Source organism: Nothoprocta perdicaria, unplaced genomic scaffold (genome assembly GCF_003342845.1).
Source record: "Nothoprocta perdicaria isolate Ctin4 unplaced genomic scaffold, notPer1 scaffold_58, whole genome shotgun sequence".
NCBI lineage: Eukaryota > Metazoa > Chordata > Aves > Tinamiformes > Tinamidae > Nothoprocta > Nothoprocta perdicaria.
This window is the reverse complement of record NW_020455843.1, coordinates 1,833,433-1,856,813: the sequence shown is the minus strand read 5'-3', so window position 1 is coordinate 1,856,813 and position 23,381 is coordinate 1,833,433. Positions and strand designations below refer to the sequence as shown.

Below are 23,381 nucleotides of genomic sequence, written 5' to 3'. Positions count from 1 at the left end.
CCTCGTTTGCACTGCCGCGGCCCTGGTAAAGGCTGTGAGCCCAGCGGCCCCTCCGGACTCCCTCTCGGCCTCGAGGCTTCCCCTCCTGCTGAAGCAGTGCACATCGCCCGGCACTTGTGTCCTCTCTCGTCAGCTTCCCGCCGCAGACCCGTCCCCAGGGTCTGTCTGATCTCACCAGCAATAACAACCCCGCGGAGAAGCCGCCAGGGCCTCGCGCGGCCGTCCCGACACCGGGCAGGCTCCGCGCACCCGCGGGACCCCACATTAGGCCCTTTCGTCCCRAGTTTTGGATCTTGCCGCCTGTAAATTCACTCCCGGCCTCGTGGTCTCCCTCCTCTGTTTGTTTCTCGGAGCCTCGGGCTCTCCCGCTGCTCTTACTGTGAATTCAAACCAGAAGTGTTCTGAACTCGACTCTGTTACTGTTTGTTCTGCGTTGACTGTTGATGGTTCTCTGAACTGCGTTTAAGGAGGTTTTGCAAATAAAAAAAAAAGAAAAAAATCAAAAAATATAAATATATATCTATATATATACTTTAAAAATAAAATATTTAAAAAGAAATTACTTCATGATGTTGGGTGTCTGTCCTGTCCCCTGCTCACTTCCAAACATGGTTGTCTTGACTTTGCTTCTGGTCGGTGTACTGAAAGAAAAGAGCTCGAGAAAACTAAAGGGGGAAAAATGCAATATTTGGGGATTTTTGCACCGCAAAGGTGCAGCCGCTGCGTGTTCCCACCAGGCCACTGTGGCRCGAGGAGCTCCCGCCTGTGCAGTTTTCTATGGTGAACATATATACATATATATATATATATGTACAGAGATATGTGTGTATATGTATATACATATATACATATGTATGCGGGTCTATATGTGTATGTATCTCGGAGCGCGGCGGATTTTTATTCCGGCTCAATAAACGGCAGACAGGCCCCGCTGAACCGTGACCGTGTGGCTGCCTCGTGGTGTCGCCGAGCGGGACGSGGACGGGGATGGGGACACGGGACAGGCCCCTATGGCGGACCAAGATGGCGGCCCCCTCAGGCCGCCATGACGAGGCCGAGGCCCCGCGTCACGTGGCTCYGCCCCGTTACGTCACGCGGCGCGGCGTCACGTGAGGAAGGCGCGGGTGTGGCGGGCGCGCGGTGCCCTCTGGCGGCGCCGCGCGCGCTCGCGGGCAGGGCCCCGYTCGGCTGCCGTAGGCCGGAAGCGCGTCGCGGTGAGGCGGGCGGAAGCGGCGGGGACGGCGGCGGAGGGCCGCGGTGAGTGGCGGTCCCCGCGGTTGGGGCCGCGGCGCATGCGCGGGGGCTCCTCCCCGCCGGGCCGCGCCCTGTGGCGGCCGCGGGGCCGTGTCCGTACGGGCAGGCCCGCGTGTTTACACCGCGCGGGGCAGGGCCGGGCCGCGCCCGCCCGGCTGAGTTAACGTCTACAGGCGGCGGGTTGGGCTCTGCCTGCGGCTAAGCCGGGSTGCGGTGGGGAGGAAAGGGGGGCAGAAAAAGCCGTTTTCTCCCCCATTTTGGCTCTCTGCGGGCCGCCCGGGGTAAGTGCGGGGCGAGGGAGCCGCGGGGGGGGGTCAGCTGCGGGAAGAGGAGCTCTGCCCCCGGCCCCGCTCCCTCGCGGCTCCCGGGACCCGGAGCACGAAGGGCCCCAGGCTGCGCCCGCAGGGCCGGGCCCGCGCCCGGCCTCCCTTTGGGACACGAGCGCTTGGGAAGCGGGTTCCCCAGGCTGCGGGGGGGTGTTGTGGTTACGGGGGTGTCGCGGTCGGGGGGTGTCGCGGTTCCCCAGGGAAACACGGAGCGCTCCGGGGGCGGGCAGGGAGGCAGGTTCCGCCGGGRAGGGAGCGCTGAGGGAGCCTGGAAGGTCATAACGGGGGCTGCGATGGGGTGAGGTGAGGGGCAAAAGGTCTCTTGGACCCGACCTGCTTCTTCCCGGATGCTGCAGGTGTCCGGACCTGCGCCGGCCTCTCTGTCACCGCGTGGCGTGGCCTCCTCCACGGCCGTTTTGCCGGATCSGGAGCAGTGCGGGAGAGGTGCTCCCGTGGCGGGAGCGCGTCACCGTGCCCACTGCACGAGGCGCCCGGCCCCGCGCCGGCCTCTCGCTTTGGCTCCCGGCCTGCAGGTGCTCCTGGCGGCTCTGAGCTGCTGAATGGTCTCCGCTCTCAAGGCGAGCAGAATTTGCTTWAAATACGTGGCATGCATCTCGCTCGCGCTTCTCTGTGTCTCAGCCAYAGAGAAACAAATGTATGATGTGCAAAACAGGTAGAGTGGAGCCTAGGTCGGATAAAGCTCGCCCAGCAGCTTGAACCACCCTTAACGTCCCCCAGGTGAAGCTCCTCAAGGAGACACCCCCGGAGGGGAAGGGTCTCGTTCCTGCAGCTCCGGCCGCCAGGAGGTGGTCTCCAGGAGGTGGCCTCCAGGAGGTGGCCTCCAGGAGGTGGCCTCCAGGAGGTGGCCTCCAGGAGGTGGTCTCCAGGAGGTGGCCTCGCGTCGCTTCCCGCCCCTTCAGGCTGGGTACGGAGGCCAGCAGAGATGGAAGTCGCCCCTCAATGCAGCGCTGGGTGCTGAAACGCGGCTCCCGCGCCCTCCTCCCCGGGCTCTGCCCTGTGCCACGGTGCTCCCACGTGCTGGGCCGAGACACAGGTCACGTTCCAGGCAGCCTCTGCTCCTGATGAGCTCCTCATCATGCTGATTTGCCAGTGTTAGTTACTTTGGCATCCTTCTTGGATCTTCTTTCTTCTTCCAGGAATCTTTCGGCTTGGCCTCCCTGCTCTTTGTCCCCAACCCTGTTCTCCACCCTGGCTGCTTCTYGTGTCTCTCTYCCTGCTCGGGACCTCTGAGGCTGTYGCTGCTCCGGCTGCTCCTGCTCACCAGGCACTTGGTGGTTACTGTCCCCAAGCTGTGGCTGTGGAGCAGAGACCTTGAGGTGGCCTCAGCTGCCTCTGTGCAGTCAAAACGGTTGATCCCTGAGGAGTGAATTAATCCGATGGATGTGCCTGGGAGCAGYTCGTTGCTGCTCTGCTTCCACAGGCCTCTCCCAGGCATTTCAGCTCTGTGCTGGGATGCCATCCTGGGAGAGAAGGAGCTGGAGGCAGAGCAGCCTGCAGGGAGCAGCAGCAGAGCACAGAGACGTGTTCCCTGCCTGCCCACTCCCCTTCCTGCTGCCGCTGCCAAGGAGGAGCCTGGGGAGCACGAGAAGCAGGATCAGCCCTCCCAGCTCCCCATGTCTCGGGAAAACAGAGCAAAAATGTCACTCGGTCTCTTGCCTTGTCCTGTCTCCACATCTTGCCCTTCCTTGGGAGGAGCCTGTGCTCTGCTGTTGTGATGGAGGAGATCAGCTAACGGGGCGTGGGAGAAGGTGGGAGTTTTGTCCTCCAAAGGAGTGAGAAACCCCAGTTTCTGTTCAGCCAGGCCTGTGTGTAATCCCCTAATCCCGCGGCAGCCCCTTCCTCCTCCTGCAGGTGGGATTTGCCTGCGCTGGTGGGACGTCCTGACCGATCCTGGCGAGGAAGGCGGAGCTGGGAGCAGTGTCCATCGGGGCTCGTTTGCCCCCGGTTAGGAGCACCGAGGCCGGTGCGTACTGAGGCTGCAGCCTCGCCCAGGCTCCAGCCTTGTTGGTGGCTTCGTGTCCTGCGGGTCTCGTTCTCAGGACAGCGTGAGCGCGGGCGAGTGGTAGGAAAGGAGTCGACGGCATCCGTGGGGGTGGGCACGTGGGGTGGGAGAAGGACCCGCTGCACGGAGCGCTGACCTGGGGCTTTGTTAATCCCTGTCTGGATCACCGGGAAACCAGCTCACTTGGCAGCTCACCCGGCAGCACCGCCTCAACAAGCTCCTCATCCCCTCATCCTCATCCCCTCGGCTTTGTTCCAGGGCTGCTTTTCTCTATTCCACTGGTTTCTCACTGCAGGTTATGGGCTGGCTTTCCCACTGCTGGTTTGCAGGAGAGTTTTCACACAGCCATTTGCAGACACCCTCGTGCGAGAAGCCCTGCTGCTCCGCGGATRTTCCCGCAGCTCCTTGGGTGGTGGTTTGTGTGTCAGAAGGATGTTGAAGCAGGATGCTCTGTTTGAACACAGAAAAGACTTTTGAAGGTGCAGCTCCATCAAAAAATGTTTTCCATGTGTTTAAAATGAATGAAAAGTAGTTTGGGTCCCTTGCAAAATGAAAAAGAAAGGATATTTTTTCCCTTAACTTCTCCAGTTTCTCTCAGATTACTTGTAACTGCTGAGTAGCTGCTAATACCGAAGTGTTATGTGCCCCGTCTTCAGGTTTATCTAATTGTCAGGGTGTTTTCTTGAGCTGTTGTTCCATAAACTGGTGGTTGATAGCGACTGAATTGCTGCCTCRCTGGGAACGATCCCCCTTCAGGAGGGGAAACAGCGACCTCCTCTTAGCTGCGGCTAGCGTAAGGGTAGATTAAAAAGTGCCTCTAGGCAGGTGGAAGCCACTCATTCTTCGTCTGCCCTTTTTTCAGTACCTGGAAGCAGTTCTGACCCCACTAAGTTGTGAGCCATGGCTACAGTGCTAATCCGGCGGAGCTTCCCGGGACTCAGCAGGGTGGCTGCGTTCGCCACGCGGCGCACGGGCGCGAGCGGCCGGCGGGAGCACGAGAGGGAAGAGAGCCCAGCGGGGGCCGGCGCTGGAGCCGAGCGCGGAGCCGCCACCYGGCCGCCGAATCCTGCGGGCTGCAGCGTCTCGTCCGATCCCCGCGCCGGGAGCAGAGCTGCCTCGCAGCGGTTTGGGGCTGCGCGGAGGGCCCCGGGCCCCGGCCTCGGCAGCGCTGGCGCCGGGTGGATTCGGAGGACGGTCAGCACCACCTCCGCGCAGGCTGAGCCGGCTCCCAAAAATGCCCTGCCGGACCCAACCTTCAAACCACTCCTTGAGCAGGATATCTCGGCACCAGCCAAGGAAGAGGCAGAGAAGGAAAGGGCAGAGATGCACGACTCTAAGGAGGACCCACGCATGTTCCAGAAGGGCAGGCCCGAATACCAGTCTCTCAGCTACAATACGCTGGAGCCCATCRAGGCCCTTCCCGCAGAGGAGGGGGAGGCGATTTTGCGCAGAGTGTCTGCGTGCGGGGACAGCGAGAGCGCCGAAGCCCTCGCGGGGTACTTGTGCCGGCTGAGCCGCTTGCCCGCGGAGCGGCGCGCGGCGCTGCGCTCCGACCCGCGCTTCRGCAGCCTGTGCCGCGGCGCCGCGCGCGCCCTCCGCTCCGTCAGCACCCCGCAGCTCCTCGATACCCTCAAGGCCTTGGTTCGCGTGGGGGCTCCCGCGGCGCTGCCCGCGCTGCGCGCCTGCGAGCGCGAGTGCTGCCGCCGCGCCTGGGACATGGACGTGGAGCAGCTGCTGCTCGTGGCCGACTGCTGGCGCTGCCTCGAGCGCAGCGTGCCCTCCTACCTGAGCATCTTGTTCAGCTTTGCCAACATGCACTGGAAGGAGCTCACCTTGCCCCAGGTCGTTCAGCTCATTTATATCATAGGYGAGGGCCGCAAGTCGCCCGCGGACCTGGTGCAGAAGCTGGAGAGCTTGATTCTGAAGTACTTGGACGCCTTCACCTTGGAGGAGGTGGGTGCCGTTTGCTTAGGGCTCTTCAAGTCCATCAGCGGTATCTCTGACCACGTCATGAAAAAGATTGCCGACAGGGTGGCCCTCCAGATGGAGGACATGAGCAGCTACGCGCTGGTGAACGTGCTCAAGATGCTCCGCTACAGCCGCATGGACCACCTGCCGCTCCTGAGGCAACTCGGAAAAGTGATCCCCCCTCGGATTCCCACGATAAACATCCAGGGCATCATGCACGTGGCTCTTGCCTGCTCGTCCCTGCACTACTACAGTGAGGACATTTTGGCCGCCGTAGCCGCCGCGTTGCCGTCCAAGGTGACTTACTGCCGAAGCAAAGACGCTGCCAAGTTCTTGTGGTCGTTTGGATGCCTGGACTACGAGCCCCCAAACGAGGAGCAGTTCTATTCCAGTCTCATAGAGCAAATGCACAGAAAGCTCCACGAATTCGAGAAGTTTCCAGAGCACCTTCTTACTGGCTTGCTGGGCCTGGCGTTCGTGCAGCGCTTCCCAGCCGACCTCATMGACTTTGCTCTGAGCGCTGAGTTTGTCCAGAAAACCAGAGAGAGCAAATACGAGCTCGGGAAGGACCTGCTCACCCTCAGCAAGAGCGTCGAGATCGAGTGTCCAGGTTACAAAGGCAGCCGCCTCTCCCCGCAGCTTTCCAAGGAGATCACGGAGATGGTTTTGAATTTTGCYGAGGAGGAAATCTACGTGAGGCCTGAAATCGTGGAGGCCGTTTCCCTGCTGGAGAGCGTGCTGGGTGGCCCTGAGTACGTGAAAAGCCACATGCTTTTGCCCCACACCAGATCGAGCGATCTGGAGGTTCGTTTGGCCCTGGACGGACATCCCGTCCCCTTCAACTTCAGCGGGGCGGCTGCACACCAGCACCTCCAAGACATCGGAGTCAGCCTGACGGATGATTTACTGACCCAGCTCATAAAGGGCAGACCTGGTGGCCRGGCTCCTGCGGAAGCGGGACACGAAGCCAGGGCCGGCGGTGGGGAGCGGCTGGAAGCAGCTCAGGCTGCAGGTCGTGCTCATGGAGCTCCTGGTGCCAGGCTGGAAGTCTTACCTAATTCCCAGCGCTCTCTTGAAGGCCCCTTTCCTCCTGCGCCCGCTCAGCAGCCTCGAGAGGTGAAACTGGCGCTTCAGGTGTCCAACCGCAACCACTACTGCTACTGCTCCAAGCGGCTCCTGGGGCTGCACAGCCTGAAGCGGCGGCAGCTCCGGCGCCTGGGCTACGTGCCGGTGGAGCTTCCCTTCTGGGAATGGTTCCCGCTGCTCAAACGCACGCGCTCGGAGAAGCTCAGCTACCTGCACTACAAAGTGTTCAACCCGGCGCTGTTCGGGGGAGCGGGGCCCTAAACGGCGCCTGGCGTCGCGCTCGGAGCTCTCCCGGAGGCTCCTCGGGATCTGGACCTGGATGTTAGCTGAGTTTTTGGCAGGAATTTTGCGTGCTGAGGGTGCCCCGGCATGCGGGCCGGTTCTCTGCTGCTTTGCTCGCCGTCTGCTGTCTCGTGCTGCCCTTTATTCTGTAGATCCTCAGCTGTTTCCATTAGAAATAAAACCGGCTGTTGTATGTGCTTCTCTCCACAATTACTGTTGTTCCTTCCCCCTGAGTGAAAGCGGGTGGATTTGGTGGCTCGATGCTTGGGAATAGGATAGTGCCAGAGCCACAGTGAGAGGTAGGAGAGAGTTGGGATGGTTTTTGGCCGTGCAGGGTGCACACATCTCTGTTTCCTCAGTATTGCTGATCTGTGGTGAGCAGGTGGATGTGCAGTCCAGGTTCCTCCGGGTCTGGATATAAGCAGACACGAAAGCTGAGCAGAGAGCCGGGATGCTCTGACCTGACAGGTTCGTTTCATTTTCAGCTCTCAGCAGTGGCTGKCAGCGAGGATTTACTTCCCATAATGATCCTGCTGCTGCATCTGTTGCTAGGAAGGAGGAATCAGGGCTGCAAATCCAAGTGGAGGCTTCTCCTGTGCCGGGGTGACGGCGCCTGTTGCGTTCTCGCTGTGCGGAGCATCTGCTCTGGAGGCTGTGCGTTTCCCCTTCTGCCACGTTGCTCACTGTGTTATTTTCTTGCTCAGGATGTGGCCCGTGTCTTATTTCTGCACCATGTTCTGAAGACAGAGCGGSCGGCTGCTTCCTGAGCCTCCAGACGGCATCTCTCTCCGAGGTGAGGGCAGTTCCTGAGCTGCACAGGGAAGTGCATCTCAGCAAAGCTGCAGGAATTACCCGTCTGGAGCAGCAGGAGACGCTCCCGTCGCCTCTGCGGAAGCGGCCGGACCTTTCTGACCACTTTGCAGTGCGACGTTTTGAGGCGGAGGGTGGGAAAGACGAGCGGCTGCAGCCTTGTTGCTGCCCCACCGCCTTGTGAGCTCATTCCGCTGCCTGATGTAAAGTGGCTGGAATGTTTTTGTTTTATTGCCCTCCCTCAAATACTGGATAACGCAGAGCCTCTCATTTCAGTGGCTGCTGTGCATGTTCTGCACTGCTGGAGCTCCCTGGTTGCCTGCAGGACAACCAGGAAGAGGCACTGAATGGGCTGATTATGGAAAACACTGTTTTAGACAAGATCCCAGAGGAGCTTGGGGTGGCAAAAAGGATAATTTGGATAGCTTTGAATATGCACTGAAAGACTGCAAATTTAGTAAAGGAGTAAGTTCTTTTTAATTAACCAAAACTAGTCGCCGGAGGATGCTGAGAGCTCGGTAAAACAAAATGAAAATCGAGGACGTGAGTAAGAGCCTCAGGCTAGGAAGACGCTTTCCTTCCTGACTGGCTCATGCAAGGGAAGAGCARGGCAGCAGTTCCCCGTCTTTCACAAAACCAGAGCTCAGAGGGCTAAATTAACCAGGCACCGGGTCCAGAATGAACCAAAAGCAACAYTTTTTGTTGTGCAATCTGTTATTAATTTGGGCATCTTTACCATCATAAGAAACATGGGCCAAAAACTAGACCAGTTCAAAAATCCACATGCAGAATTCTGCTGTGACGAGGCTGCAGCAGGAGTTCCTCCTTGTCTTCCTCAGTTGTTCCCCGTTCAGGGGTGGGAATGGCTCTTCATCTCTGTATTAGCAAAAATGGGGCTAGAAAGGAGTATTGGGCTGTGCTTTGTGGGCAGGTAAAGTGAGTTTGGCCAAGAGGCCTCCCTGCATTGCGGTCACTGCTCCCAGGGCCAAACTGAAGTGCTCCCAAAAGGCAATTTCATTTCGACTGAACTAACACCCTCGGTAGGAAATCACTCAAGGGGCTACTTGTTCCTGAAAGCAGCAGCAGGTTCCTGATTTGTAAAGCTGCCCAAGGCAATGACATATTTAAACTAAGGTTAACATAAGGTTAAAACTCTCACCTTGCAGAAAATTTCCTTCTTAAAAGGCATCTGATACAACCAATTTGAGTCGTGTTCACTTGAGTTGCTGTAATGAACTGTCAGAAGAACCAACTGGGTCTGTGGTCAGACACAGATCAGCTGTCTCGGAGCTCCTCTGCTCCCTCACAGCTATTAAATACTAATCAGTGATGTTTGTATTTAATCTTAGCTTTCCTCTGCGCGTCCTGGAGCCCTCAACTCGCTACATCAGTGGTGGCAGAGCCGATTCCTCATCCCAGGAGGCTCTGTCCGAGCTCAGCACCTCACACTGAGTCATGTCCAAGACCTCCAGCTGCTGAGGGAGCAGATAGACAAGTCTTAATTACTGATTAAGACAAGTCTTAATTACTGATTAATCCATAGGCAAGAAGCTTTTGGTGAGAAAAGCCTTTTCCAAACTCTGATGTTTCTGCAAGGGCTCCCATGTGAATGTTTCTGTGCGGGTTTCTCTCAATCCCATGTCCTCACCGTAGGTTCTTATGTCTCTCGGACACGGATTTCGCCTCCCTGACTCAGAGCRTAGCCACGTTTTGGAACCACCAAACTCGTAGTTGGCCCCGGCTCTGAAACACGAGGCTCTTTCACCGTGTGCTGCCGTTCACTTCTTTTTATTCTGCTTTTTCTTTACAAGCTGAATCGGATGCTCAGAAAGTGAGCTCTCTGCAGCTGCAAAGATGGTAATAAACGTCTGTCTCCCACAGTTCAAGCCGCGAATTCACTGCAACAAGGTAAAAGGGCAACGGGGGATGTTTGGGGAGCTGGAGGGGTTAGGCGGAGCTGTCGTGCAGGACTCAGCGGGGCTGAGGAGGGCTGGTTCGCTGCATGCAGAGATCCAGGGTCTGGGGTGCTCAGAATCTGCCTGTCGCTCACGTGGACATAAAATGGAGTTGAAAATATGTTGGAAAATCAGTGTTTGGTGTCAGAACGCTGCGGGTGTTCTAAYGGGGAAGGAAAACACCCTGATTTTCAGGGTCTCCTAGCAGGACAAAGCTATGTCCTCCCAGGTGTGGCTGCTTTAGCTTTAGATGCCTGCAGAAGTCACTGTAGGTTTTACTCTCATGGCTAAGTTGGCTCCCTTTGGCCTGGCTTCTCCTGAGCTCCTTCCTCTGGGTCTCTAGTGGTTTCCAAGCTTGTCCTTCCTCCAGCAGAAGCCCTGAAGGGAGGTTTTGGGCACATCAGAACCTGCTGGGGAGCAGGATCCCAATTTAGTTGAGCAGAATGAGGCCCTCGCATCCATCATCTGCCCGTGTTGGCATCAACGTTGGTTCTGCCCCCTGAATTTGGGGTGACACCTGCTCGAGGGGTGAACCAGCCAGCTCTGCTCCTGAAGTCCCTGCAGCCCTTGCTTTAATTCACTGACATGGTGAAAACCACAAACCATACGTGTTTTTCTGCTCCTTTACCAAATTAAATGAGCTCTGCATCTCACCTGTCAGTAACAGAGGGGCAGAGAAGAGAGGGTGTCACCACAGGCTGGGAGGAGGGTGGGAATGGATCTGCTCTCCTTAAGGAGCAGGGATCTCCTGTGGTTTTCAGCTGCACCCAAAACTGCAGCTGGGCTCCCACTGTGCTTCCTCTTGTGGATCTATTTAAATGCTTGTGAAACCAGGTGCTTTCTATTTTCCTGATTCAAATTAAAGCCAGTACTTCTCCCGAAACGCAGATTTCTGCGGATGGTTATGAAGTGGAGAATCTCATCTCTGAAGACCTTGCCAGAAGGAACCGTGGCTTCCGCAGCGAGTACTTCATCAAGCCGCCGGTCCACATCACCATCTCTTTTCCCTTCAACATCGAGATCTGCAGGATCAATATCGACATTTCCTCCGGAGGGTACCAAACCTTCACGGGCCTCGAAGTCTGCACCTCTACCTCAAGCAACAAAACGTCCTGGCAGAGCCCCGAGGGCCAGTCCTCGGGCCTGGCCGGTCAGCCCGTGTCGGACAAAGAGGCGTTCACGCTGGTGGGCAAAGCTGTGCTAAAAAATCAAAGCAAAGTGACGTTTGGCCACCGAGGCTTCAAGCCGAGGCCTCCCTTCCATCARATGGAAAACGTCCTCTCCTATCCCGGCTCGGCATCCCAGGACCTGTGGAACAAAGGGCCTGCCTCGCTCAGCAACGTGTCACACTTAAAGATCTGCATCACGCACGTGGCCGGCGGCGGGCTGCCCTGCGTGAGGCGGCTGGAGGTGTGGGGCCAGCCGGCCAAGTCGTGCCCGCAGGAGGTGGTCGAGGGCGTCTTCCAGGTGGCCTCCCAGTGCTCGGCCCAGGACGCCGGCGGCCCCAAGCCCGAGCCGTGGGCGCCCATGGAGAGCGACTGCGCGCCCTTCGGCACCGGCGAGAGCGAGCGGCAGGCCCTGCGCCAGCTCGTCGACGCCGTCCAGGACGTCCCCGAGGAGTTTCTGGACCCCATCACGCTGGAGATCATGACCTTGCCCATGCTGCTGCCCTCGGGCAAGGTGATCGACCAGAGCACCTTGGAGAAGTGCAACCGCAGCGAGGCGGCGTGGGGCAGGGTGCCCAGCGACCCGTTCACGGGGGTGGCCTTCAGCCAGCACTCGCAGCCCCTGCCTCACCCCACGCTCAAGGCCCGCATCGACCATTTCCTCCTGCAGCACAGCATCCCCGGCACCAACCTGGTGGGCCGGGCGCGCGCCGCCGAGGCGCTCGCGCCTTCCTCCCTCGCCGGGGCCGCTCTCAAGAGGAAGATGGACTGCATGGATCACAGCCCCGCGCAGCCGCCCCACTTCGCCGCCACAGACTTGCTTGTCGTGTCTACCTCAGAGAACAGTGCTAAAAAAATGAAAACTGACACTGACTCCCACTTGATCCAAATGGACTGTTCAACAGGTACCTCGGCTCCCGCATTCGCTTCTCTTTCCTAACTGGCCTGGGCCTGGTTTTCATGTCAGGAGGCCCCAGTCCAGATTCTCAGGCCACATCTGGGAGGCTTTTCAGGCTCTTGTGTTTTGCTTTGGATGGACATCACAATGGAGATGAGTTTATTGTTGTATTTTTGCCCCCTGAGCACAGCCTGCTGTCCAGGGGTGGTATTTACTTCATTCCGTGCCATTATTTCCTCATCTCTAGGCTCCTTGTTCTCACCTTTTTGGTCCTGCACAGGCTGCTTCACGACTCTCTTGATGGTTCAGGTCACCCTGTTTCTTTTTTCATTTGTATTTCCTTTCTGCTTGTTGCTTTCCAGTCACTCGCATGARGATACAACCTTTTTTGCTCATAATGTGGTAGTTTTTTTGTTTTGYTTTTTTTAATCRGGGGTARTTTATTGCTCTGGATACCCACTTAGCACTAGAGGCTGTTGCAGGAGTGCAGGACACTGTAGCTTTAGCAGCTCCCACACAACAGGATTTAAGTGCTGGGGCTGACTTCTTAGGAAGTGACAGTCTTTAGAAATCAGGGGTGATTGATAGTCAAGCCCCAAGGAAACCCACACCTCTTTCCAAAAATCTCTTCCCCCTTGTGGTTTAGCCCCAAACCAACAGTATTCTCATCGCCAGTCTGTGGTGAAGAGCTCAGCTCRTGGGGAATTGCTCCTCCACGCTGGTTCTTTTGCTAGAATCTCTGTTTTGCTCTGCTCAGTTTTCRTCTTGCTTACACAGATACCAAACATGTATCAGCGTTGCTGTCTTTGCAGCTCGTACCTGGATATAGTTGTGTTTCCTACAGCAAATTCTCTAATTTTCCCTCTGGTACCATTAAGCTGAGCTTTAGGTAGCACTCCCAAGGTGGGGAGGAGAGTAAACTTCAGCTGGGGGCAGCTTTAGCAAGCTGGTATTTAGCCGAGAGCCAGGAGAGCTGCCCTGTCTGTGAGGCCCTGCATTGCAAGCAGGTAGGACGRTGCAAACAGCCGGTGCTCGCGTGGCTTCTGGGCACAGAAGGGCTCTCTCGAGGCAGGTAGGTTGAGTTTTCTTGTGTGTCTCCTCTAAACTGCTCATCTGAAACATGTCAAGTGGCACTCGTGGTTGCTGTTAGTCCCCATTGGCACCTAGAGCCTTCCTCCTCTTCCCCAAAGTGCTAAGCCATGTGTTGGAGGGAAAAGCCTTGATTTAAAACACTTTCTTTGATTTAAAATGTGTTCTTTAAAGAGTGACTTGAAAATAACAGCATTTTGGCAGCACCAGAAACTGCAGGGAGGAGCTGGACAGCACACCGCTGCTCTGATCTCCCTTCTGGAGCCCKTGCTGGATTTTAGGGACAGTCACTTGTGATTTTTCATTGCAGGGGGCCCGCTGGGGTCCTGCAGCTCTCAGGAGAGCCGTGTCCGGATGCAAGTGCCTGGCCCTGAGAGCTGCTTTCCACATCAGCCCTGATTGCCGCAGTAACTGTGCGGCGCTCGTTCCGAGCTCCTCCTCTGGGAGATTTATTGAACAGAATTAACGGCGCAGACACCATTTTCTTAATGCACAGACTTAATCAAAGGCAGGCACTCAGAAAAGAAATGCTGTTGTATCCGTCGGGAAAAGCTCCAGCTCCGCTACCTGTATCCCTTGGCTTGGGTTTAGGTCCCCTCCTGAAGTATTCCAGAGGCGAACGGCRCTTGTGTCGGCACTCACCTGTTCCCAGCAGCGCTCGAGCTTGTGCTTCTCTTTGCAGATCTGGTCTCCCACGAGCAGAGACTCTCGGACAGCCTGGACACGGCCCTGACCTCGGCGCTCAGCTCGATGCCGTCGTTCACGGCGCGGCTGATGCGGGGCCAGCAGAGCGAGGGCGGCTGCAGCAGCTCGTGGGGCAGCGTGCCGGGTAAGCGGCGAGCCCCTCTGCTCCACGCTCGGCAGGGRAAGAGCTGCCACCCTCTTCGTGGGCCTCTTCGGGTCGAAAAGCATCGCCGGGTATCTCTGTGAGCCTTACCTGCCAGTGCCAACCCGCTGCTTGTTATGGTGGCAGTTTTAATGGTTGCTCCCCTGGGTTAGGCCCGGTGCCTTGCCCACGTGCAGCCCACAGCGTTGGGCCGCCCTGAGAGCGGAGCTCGGAGCACCTCGGCCCAGGGCTCCGGGCGCAGGCCAGGGAGCTGCTGCCTGGATGGGGAGCAGGTCCAGGCAACACCAGGTAGCACCGCGCTGCGCTGGGGGTGCCCGGAGCGGGTGCGGAGGGACCCGGGAAGGGGCGTGCAGCTCCCTGTGACCGTGCCTCTGAATAGCTTTGGCTGTTCCGCCGTGACATGGAGCTATTAAGCTTTTCACTGTCCCCCGTTCAAATTGCTGCTGTTYAGGAGTTGTCTGAGGAGCCCTTTGTAGCGCGATGTGACAGGAATACCAAGCGCTGCGTAAAGCTCCGAGGCAGGAGCCGGTGATTAATTCAACTGCTGCGAGGGGATGGGAGGCTGATTTAGTCCTGGCAAGAGCGAGAAGCCCTTTTTTTGCTGTCATCTGTCCTCAATTAAAAGAACCCGATGGTGCAAATGCCACTTTGAGGCAGCCCCCGAGCCCAAGACCAAAGGGGTGCTGGGCTGCGGTGCAGCCCTGCTGCACGTGTAGGTCCCCAGCTCGTGACGGGGTTGGCACCGCGGTTTGTGTCCCACACTCACCCAGCTCCTTCTCCCCTCACTTTGCAGAGCACGGGCGGAGCAGCCAGACGCCGGGATGCGCCTCCTGCGGCAAGACTTTCTCCTCGTACTTCAAAGCGGAGCCCGTGTACCAGCTGCCCTGCGGCCACCTCCTGTGCCGGCCCTGCTTGGCCGAGAAGCAGAAGTCCCTCTCRATACTGTGTGGGAACTGCAAGAGGTCGGTGGCCACCCACGACGTGCAGAGGGTTCACTTCTAAGCGGGCTCGGCCGCCGGCAGGACGGGAGCAGGAGGCGCCGCCGCGCGGGGCCGGCCCCGGCGCGCGAGGACGGAGGCCGGCGCGGGGCCGGCCGGGCCAGCGGAGGGGTCTTGGGCGCCTCACGCTTACAGAGTAGTTTTGGGGGGGGAATTAGAGCATTGCGCCGGAGCAGAGCGGTCCGAGGGTAATAAAAGCCATAGCTTCTCCAAGGAGGAATGCGTATTTATACGACACGGATCTCCGTCCCCAGCCCGCGCGTCGCGTCGGTGCCTTGCGGCCCCCGGGTTCAGCTTCCCCGAGAGTTAAAGCCCTTCCGTGTCGGCCGAGCAGYCACGGGGGATGCGGAGCAGCCGCCGGCCTCGTGCTCCAGGGCACGTGGAGCTCCCTGAGCCTCCCCGTTCCGCCCTGCTCCGTGCAGGCACCGGGGCGGCCGTGGGGAGGAGCGGCGCTGCCCTCCTGCTCGTGCCAAGCTCTGTAGAAAAGCCATCGCATCGCACAGCGTCGCTCCTGGTTTGTGGCGTGTGACCTGACCGGCTCCCGGCTGCCTGATAGACATTTAAGCCTTAATAAAATTATGGTTCAAGTCCCCTGCTCTTTCCAACTCATCTGTGGGTCTCACTGTGCAACTTAATGACTCTGGCGCGACGCGCCGAGGGAAGGCGCTGGGAAGAGCCAGGGCAGGAGCTGCGYGTTCCTGCTGAGGGGTTCCAGCATCCCGAGCCGCATACTTGCATCCCAGGAGATCAGAAAAGCCCTAAGTGAGGGGGCTGGGACACGTCCCGTCTGTGACGCAGCCTGCTGTGCCRCGGGGAGGTGACAGCCGTGTTTTGTCGCTGCCGTGACCCCCCGCCGCTCCCCTTAATTGGCAATTTCTCCTGGCAGAGCTGACGTTGGCGCCGGGCTCTCTGGGGTAACGGGTCTCCRAGTGAATCAGCTCCTCCGGCCTCTAATACCCTTTTTATGGAGTCTTTTATGAGGCACCCGCTTGCGGAATAACGGGCAGGGCCAGCGCGTGGGAGCTGCCCCGGAGCGAGGCCGCTGCCCAGCCCTGTTAGACCCCGCCTGGCAAAAACCAGCAACCCGGGGGCTGCGTTAAGTGATAACGGGTCGCAAAGGAGAGAGGGTGATCCTGAAAACTCCTCGCGTTGGGAGCAACCCCATGATGTCCGTGGGGACGTTGGCTGCAATTCTGCCCCCATCTTCTGCCACGCACTAGGGATGCCTGCCCGGAGGCTGCTCAGCCTTCGTCCACCCTCTTCCTCCTCCCCATTCTCCACCTTTGTGCCCAGCCAGGAGTGGCTGCAGCTCCAGGGGAGCCTGGGATGTTCTGCCAGCCCGGGAGCAGCGCTCCGGCTCTGCTTCCGACTCGGAGCACCCTGACCTGGGCCGGGCAAGGGCCGTGTGGAAACGGCAGCGAGGAAAACACCTCTTTTCCACCCATTTCCCTCAAAAACACCCAGTACGTTGCACTAGGAAAGGGAGACATTGTCTCACTCCCTCCTGAGCCGCTGATTGCCCGAGGGTTGGAAAATCCCATCTCTTTCCAGGCATCGGAGAGGCTTTAGCAGCAGAGCCACAAAAGCCTCCCGCGGTCCAGCACGGCGGCTCCTCACGCCCAAATCCCACAACAGCCTCCGAGGCCGCCAGCAGCCCCTTCCCTCGGCATTTCCACGCCATGCCGGGCGGGAAGCGCCTCCCGGCAGCCGCAGCCCTTTAGCATTCCCGGCACGCAGGCATTTGCATGGAGCGCCGGCCGCCTTAATGCGGGGCCGCGTCTCGCGTGCGCCCGGCGCCCCGGCCCGCATTAGCCGCGCGCGCCCCGGCGCTTCCCGCCGGGAAAGGCCGGCCGGGAATATTGGGCGAGGAATATTCATTCCTCCTTCCTCCGCGGCCACACATGTAACGAGGTCGTTTGGCGGCGCGGGGGGATTTGCACCCTCCTCCGCCGCCGCCTTCTCCGTTGGCTGCCTCGTTTCGGCAGCACTTATGCCTAAGTCCCCCTTGCGATGCCATAGGGGACCCCGCTCCCCAAAACCAGCAGCACCTGCAATGGCCTTGGCAGCCCAGCAGTGCCATGAGCGTGCCAGGGCTCAGCTTGGCCACCCAATAGGCAGGTCAATGCTGGACCCCAAAGTACCTTTTATTGTGCATTCTTTTCCCCCTTTTGCTGCTGTGTCTCTGCTCCATCCTCGTGCTTTCACTGGCAGCTGCAGCCGCGCTTGGGCCGCGCTTTACCCACCATGGGCCACCCCACTGTCCCGGTCCCTGCGTGGGGCCGGGGTCACCAACACGGGACCAAAGGGATGCAAAAAAATAGGTTTGTGCCCAATTTCTTCACCCAACTCCAAGCCCCTCACGCTGGGCGCACGCTCAGCTGCCCTGTCTCGGCAGCCCCAAATCCCTTCCAAACTGGCATCTCTCCCCAAAGCAGCATCCCGGCAAACAGCATCCCGCAAAGCAGCACCCTGCAAAGCTGCATGCCACCAAGCAGCATCCCGGCAAGCAGCATCCCGGCAAACAGCATCCCAGCAAACAGCACCCTGCAAAGCAGCACCCTGCCCTGCAGCACCCCCGGGCTGCAGCGGCCGTCCCCACGCGTCCCCCCCGCGCCGCCACCGTCCCCGCCGGGCCCCTGCCCTGCAGCTCRGGGGACTTGCCAGCCCCGAGCGCCGCGCGCGTCGGCACTGAATCACCGCAATTACAGAAGCAATTTGGGAGGGAAGATTATTTTTTTTTTTTAAGAAAAAGGAAAAAAAAAAAGCAAGCCCATCTCCTCCTCCTCCTCCCGCGGGAAAGGGGCGCCGGCGGCATAAATAGCAGCGGGAGCAGCCCCGGCGGCAGATGCCAACGGCGGCTCCCGGCTCCGCTCGGCTCCCGGCGCCCGGCACCATGGCAGAGCCTTCGCTGCCCCTCTCCTTCCTCTGCCTCCTGGCCCTGGCCTCCGCCTGCTACATCCAGAACTGCCCCCGCGGCGGCAAACGGGCCCTGGCCGACACGGCCACGCGACAGGTACCGGGGCACGCACGGGACCCCCCGGCGTGTGGTAACGCGATGGGCTACAAGTGGGAGAAAGGGGGAAAAAAGGGGAGAGCGGGGGGAAGGAGAGGGAGAAAGGGTGCAAAAAGAAGGGAATGGGTGCAGGGAAGTGGGAGGCAAAGTGCATTTAGAAGGAGAATGGCTGCAATGAGAAGGTTTAACGGGTTCAAAATGAGACAGAGGGTGAAAGGAAGCGGGAGATAAGCTGCATTTAATGGGAAATGAGTGTAAAAGAAAGGTAAAAGGGTTCAAAAAGAGGGAGAAAAGGTGGGGAAAGAGAGGAAGGCTGCAAAAAGATGGAGAAAGGAGCAAAAAAGGGCGGAAGGGTGCAAAAGAAGCGAAGGAAAGATGTTGAAAGGCGAGAAAAGAGGGAGAAGGGGTGCAAAAAAGAGAGAAAGCATGGTAAAAGACGGAGAAAGTTGTAAAAAGGGGAGAAATGGTGCAAAAAAGAGGGGGAAAGGGTGCAGAATTGTGAGGAAAAGGTACAAAAAAAAGGGAGACCAGGTGCATAAAGAGCGAGAAAGGGCGGGAAAAGGGAGAGAAGCTGCAAAGAGATTGAGAAAGGTACCAAAAAAAGGAGGAAAAGAGTGCAAAAAAAGTGGGAGAAAGCTGTAAAAAAAGGAAAAGAGAGGGAGAAAGGGTACAAAAAAAAGGGGGGGGAGAAAGTGCAAAAAGAGGGAGAAAGGGTGCTAAAATATGGAAAAGGCTGTTAAAAAGGGAGGAAAGTGCAGAAAAAAGGGAAGAGTGGAGAAATGTGAGAAGAGGTACRAAAAAGGGAAACAAGGTACATAAAGAGGGAGAAAGGGTGCAAAAAGAGAGAGAAATGGTGCTAGAAGATGGAGAAAGCTGTAAAAAAGAAAGGTGCAAAAACGGAGGGAGAAAGGGCTCAGAGATGTGAGGAAAAGGTACAAAAAAGGGAGAAAATATGTAAAAAGAGGGAGAACGGGTGCAAAAAGAGGGAGAAAGGGTGCTAAAAGATGGCGAAAAAATTAAAAAATGAGAAAAGATGCAGAAAGTGGGAGCAAGGGTGCAGAAGTGGGAGAAAAGGTACAAAAAAGTGCATGAAGAGGGAGAAAGGATGCAAAAATAGGGAGAAAGGTTAGAAAAAGGGGAGAATGGGTGCAAAAAAAAAGGAGAATGGGTGCAAAAAAAAAAGATGAGAAAGGATGCAAAAACAGGGGGAAGGGATGCAAAAATTGGAGATTAAAGTGCCGGGGTAGCTGGATGATGCCCTGGCCAGAGCGAGCAGGGCAGATGCAGCTCGTGGCCGGGCAAGGTGGCCAAGGCCGCCGTGATGGAGGATGGCGGCGGCGTTGGCCCCGGTGCACGTGCCCCCATAACGCACCCGCGCCCGCCGCAGTGCATGTCCTGCGGCCCCGGCAACAGGGGCAACTGCTTTGGGCCGAGCATCTGCTGCGGCGCCGAGCTGGGCTGCTACGTGGGCACGGCGGAGACGCGGCGCTGCGCCGAGGAGACCTACGTGCCCTCGCCGTGCTGGGCGGGCGGGCGGCCGTGCGGCGCCGACGGTCGCTGTGCCGCCCCCGGCATCTGCTGCAGCGACGGTAAGAGCCGCGACGGGCCCTGGAGGAGACGGGCGAGCTCAGAAACACGGCGCGAGCTCCGCGTTTGGGCTGCCCGGGGGAAAACTGAGGCATGGCGGCAGCCGCGAGAAAATGGCGGCAGCTGCAAGAAAATGGCGGCAGCCGCGAGAAAATGGCCGCCGCCTCAGGGCGCAACTAACCTGTTGCCGCTCTCCTCGTGTGTCCATGTGCAGAGAGCTGCGGGCTGGAGCCCGCGTGCCTGGAGGAGGAGGCAGCGGGCACGGAGCAGGACGCCCTGGGCGCCAACGGGACGGCACTGGACGCCTCGGCCGGCGAGCTGCTCCTCAAGCTGATGCGCCTGGCGAGCCGGCGGCAGCCGGGCGCCGCGGCGCCRCTCTGAGGCGCCCGCCATGCTGCCCTGCGGAGCCCCTCTGCTCGCGGCTCCTGGCCATGGGGAAGGGGGGAAAGAGTTACTTCAAATAAAATAATAATAATAAAAGAAATAAGCAAGGTTTKGCTTCCTGCCCCCAGCAAGTCGCCCCTCGCAGCATCTGCCTGGTGCTTCCCAGCCCTCACACCGACCRAGTCCCAGAGGCGCCATGTCCACCTGTGCCCCTTCCCGCTTACCCTCGTGGGGCGCCCGTCACTGTCCCTCTGGCCTTTATAATGTCCCCAGGGTGGGAGGTGGAGCGGGAGGCCGGCCTGCGGCGGCCACGTCAGCACGGGAGCCATGAGCCGCCCTGAYCCCGAGCCGCTCCATCCTCCCCACAGTGCCCCTTGGCATCCCCAGCGCTGGGACACGTGTCCCGAGCGTGCCCGGCCTCGGCACCGCCGCCTCTCCGGCCTGCTTTGGGATCCAGGAAAGGCTGGATGCGGTTTTGGGGGGAGAACAGCAGTATGTGGTGCCTCGTGAGGGGTCACTAAGGAGCCGGGACTCGTGCAGGYGAAGGAGGGGACACGGCGATGGTGCACGGAGGGCACTGGGATGWGGGCAGGGACACTCACCCAACACCCCCAAGGGCAGCAAGGACCCATAAAACTCCTGTGTGACAGAAGGAGCTGAAAACAGGGTTTTTCTACAGCTCTTCTGCTAAAAAACTTTTGTCCCAAACTCCAGAGCAGCCGCCGGGCTCAGCTGGGGGTCACTCAGCGTCACACATCCCCTCATCCCAACCCATCCCGGCTCCATACCCTGGAGCGCGTCAGGATTCGACCCCAGCCAGCGGGGCCGGGCAGAGGTTACGGCCCTGGCGCCGCCGGATTGCATATTCCCGCGTTAAGTAAGCCAGGACTAATGGGCTCGATAGGCGCGAGGCTTGCGGGCCCTCGTCCGCCGCRTGGGGATTTATGCCGGGCGGGAAGCGCTTAATGAGCGCGGGCGAGGGGTCGCGACGCGCGCCGGCACGCGCCAGCCTGCGCCCTGCTTGCGTCCGCATCCTCGGCATCCATCAGGGACAGGGCCACATTGATTTGCATGGGAAAGAAACACAGGGATGTGCTCTGTGTCGTCCCTGTGCCTCTTCCCACCTGTTTCCGAGCAGGATGTAGAGGAGCACCCCCCAACAGCAAGCAAGGAAGAGCCCATCACCATCACCACATGCTTCACCCTCCAGTGTGGAGTCCCCAGGCCATTGTGGAGGAAAAAATGGGCTCATTCCCCACGTGAGGGGATTTGAACCCAAAGGAAGCACTTAGTCCCCTCAAACTTGATTGAGYTGGACCTATTTTCTCTGGAGAAGAGAAGGCTGAGAGGGGATCTGACTAATCTGTATAAGCACCTGAAGGGGAAACGTAGGGAGGAAGGGGCCAAGCTCTTCTCAGTGGTGACCAGTGATAGGACAAGGGGCAAKGGGTACAAGTTGAAACCCAGGCAGCTCYATCTCCAYGTGAGGAGGARCTTCTGCACTGTGAGGGTGCCCAAGCCCTGGCCCAGGCTGCCCAGGGATGCTGTGGAGGCTCCTGCTCCGGAGGTCTTCAAAACCTGCCTGGATGCAACCAGGTGCCCCGTGCTCTGGGTGTCCCTGCTGGAGGAGGCGGGGTTGGACTGGATGATCCCTAGAGGTCCTTTCCAACCTTAATGATTCTGTGATTCTGTGAAACACAGCCTACCAGGCCTTCAGAGGCATCTTCCAACCCAACCTGTGGTCAAGAGGGAAGCAGAGACATTGGCTAACAAGGAGAACACAGAAGCACGGACCGTTCATGGCCTGAGCGCTTGCTGAAAGGAACCTGAACTATCAATATTCCCTATCTCTCCCATCCTATGGGACTCCTTTTTCCCCCACAGCATCCAGAGGCTCCACACGCWTCCCCAGCTGTGGCCAGAGCAGGGAGAAAACGAGCGTCTTGGCACTGACCTCACGTCCTTGACCTCCGGCTATTAGCCGAGCCCTTTGGTGTGGGAAGCAATGCCTTGTATTCTTTAAGGGAAATGAGTGAYGACGGCGCTGGCATGTATAAGCAGCCCCGGGCGCTATATATACGGCTCGCGGGCGGCGGGCCGAGCAGCCGCGGCGCTCCGCAACCGCAGCCATGCCCTGCAAGGCGCTCGCCCTCTGCCTCCTGGCGCTCCTGGCGCTCTCCTCCGCTTGCTACATCCAGAACTGCCCCATCGGGGGCAAGCGCGCCGTGCTGGACATGGACATCAGGAAGGTAGGTCCTGTCGCCACCCTGGCACACTCCCCAACTCCCTCCTTGTCTCCCAACACTGCTGCTGGGTGTGAAATATATATATATATATATWTWTWTTTTAAGAGAATAGCATCAGTACGGATGGTTTTTGTCTTTCCTACCTCTGCCCCTACCTCTCCCGCTGCAGTGCCTGCCCTGCGGTCCCAGGAACAAGGGCCACTGCTTCGGTCCCAACATCTGCTGCGGAGAGGAGCTGGGCTGCTACTTGGGCACCTCCGAAACGCTGCGGTGCCAGGAAGAGAACTTCCTGCCGACGCCGTGCGAGTCCGGCCGGAAAGCGTGCGGCAGCAACGGAGGGAGCTGCGCGGCCGCCGGCATCTGCTGCAGCCACGGTGAGAGCCCGAGGGGCAGCGCAGGACCGACCTCATCCCACTTTCCTTCTGCCCATCCCTCGAGTCCCAGCCCCTCACTTACTGCTGCCCGTTCTCCCTATTTGCACGAGGAGCAATCCGAGTTGGAAGTGGGGAAGGGTATGCAGCCCAACAGGCAGATAAGACCCTTCTTTGTCCTCTATGTACCCAATAGACCGTCCTGCTCAGGGCAGACATGACTGGGAGACCCACCATGATGCACAGGAGGCTGGTAGGATAGGGCACCGACTGAGGGATCTGGGGGTAAAGCCTCTGCTTTACCCAGCCCAGCACGGGGGGCTGGAGAGGCAGCAGGACTCCTACCACCACACAGCTCTCCTGCATTAGCCACATCTTTCCAAAAACCTCCGGAAAGGCAACGCTGCAGGAGGTGCTGCTACAAATTACATTGCTGCTGCAGCTCCCGGGGCACGGAATTAACACAGTCCTGCTGGATCCGTTATTAAAGCGGCCGCGGGGGGTCCCTGATGGCTAAGGCTTCATGCCGTCTCATCGGCGCGCTGCTCTYGCTCTCTCCCTCTGCAGAGGGCTGCGTGTTTGACTCATCTTGCGACCAAGAAGGGCTCTTTCCATAGCCCAGCCCGACCACAGGACAGCRAAGGCTTCCCAGGACCCGCCACCTTGTCCGAGTCCCACATCCAACAGACAGAGCAAGTCCCGTGACTCAAATTTAAGTGATGTTCGTAACTAGAAATAAAAGCTTGCACCAAAAAATCAGTCTGTTTTCCTGTGTTTGCCTGGTTCGGTGGCAGACTCCTGCTGCTGTCTGCTCAGAAAGACTCATGTGACTGGCTGGAGAGAAAAGGCTGTTTTTGGAGAAAAGTGATGCCACAGCTGACGAGGCAGAAAGGGAAAGAGATGCACAGAAACCAGCTCGCTTCCTTTAGACTTGCACTGTGTGATCTTCTCCCTTGAACCAACATTCAAAGGAGGGTTTAAGGAATAAGCAGGAATGACTAAAGACGGCCCTTCCGCCACAGCAGAGACCAGAGGAACTAAGACTTATTCCAGCCAATAAGACACAGCCAAGTGGCAG

The 23,381-nt window shown here is 58.5% G+C and overlaps 4 protein-coding genes across 6 annotated transcripts; all 4 read left to right on the top strand.

The window, feature by feature from the left end:
• Positions 1-1,472: 1,472 nt before the first annotated feature.
• UBOX5 (U-box domain containing 5) lies at positions 1,473-14,736 on the top strand. Of its 3 annotated transcripts, XM_026048888.1 has the most exons (6): positions 1,473-1,535; positions 7,644-7,732; positions 9,561-9,657; positions 10,593-11,775; positions 13,540-13,686; positions 14,498-14,736. In XM_026048888.1, exons 3-6 carry the CDS (start codon positions 9,604-9,606, stop codon positions 14,704-14,706), a joined length of 1,593 nt encoding a protein of 530 aa, XP_025904673.1. In that variant the 5' UTR covers positions 1,473-1,535; positions 7,644-7,732; positions 9,561-9,603; the 3' UTR covers positions 14,707-14,736. The 3 variants fall into 3 exon arrangements, with proteins under 3 accessions (XP_025904673.1, XP_025904675.1, XP_025904676.1); XM_026048890.1 differs by lacking the exon at positions 1,473-1,535 and having other exon boundaries at positions 7,535-7,732; XM_026048891.1 differs by lacking the exons at positions 1,473-1,535; positions 7,644-7,732 and having other exon boundaries at positions 8,742-9,657; positions 10,593-10,893; positions 10,936-11,775.
• Positions 4,504-7,194, top strand: FASTKD5 (FAST kinase domains 5). The gene has a single exon (XM_026048850.1). It carries the CDS (start codon positions 4,504-4,506, stop codon positions 6,916-6,918), a length of 2,415 nt encoding a protein of 804 aa, XP_025904635.1. The 3' UTR covers positions 6,919-7,194.
• A 2,859-nt stretch (positions 14,737-17,595) lies between the features above and the next one.
• Positions 17,596-19,720, top strand: LOC112955565 (vasotocin-neurophysin VT-like). The gene is made up of 3 exons (XM_026048894.1): positions 17,596-17,715; positions 19,103-19,304; positions 19,517-19,720. Exons 1-3 carry the CDS (start codon positions 17,596-17,598, stop codon positions 19,681-19,683), a joined length of 489 nt encoding a protein of 162 aa, XP_025904679.1. The 3' UTR covers positions 19,684-19,720.
• Positions 19,721-21,815: 2,095 nt separating this feature from the next.
• LOC112955563 (neurophysin 1) lies at positions 21,816-23,020 on the top strand. Its single transcript, XM_026048892.1, has 3 exons — positions 21,816-21,935; positions 22,102-22,306; positions 22,871-23,020. Exons 1-3 carry the CDS (start codon positions 21,816-21,818, stop codon positions 22,918-22,920), a joined length of 375 nt encoding a protein of 124 aa, XP_025904677.1. The 3' UTR covers positions 22,921-23,020.
• The last annotated feature ends 361 nt before the right edge of the window (positions 23,021-23,381 follow it).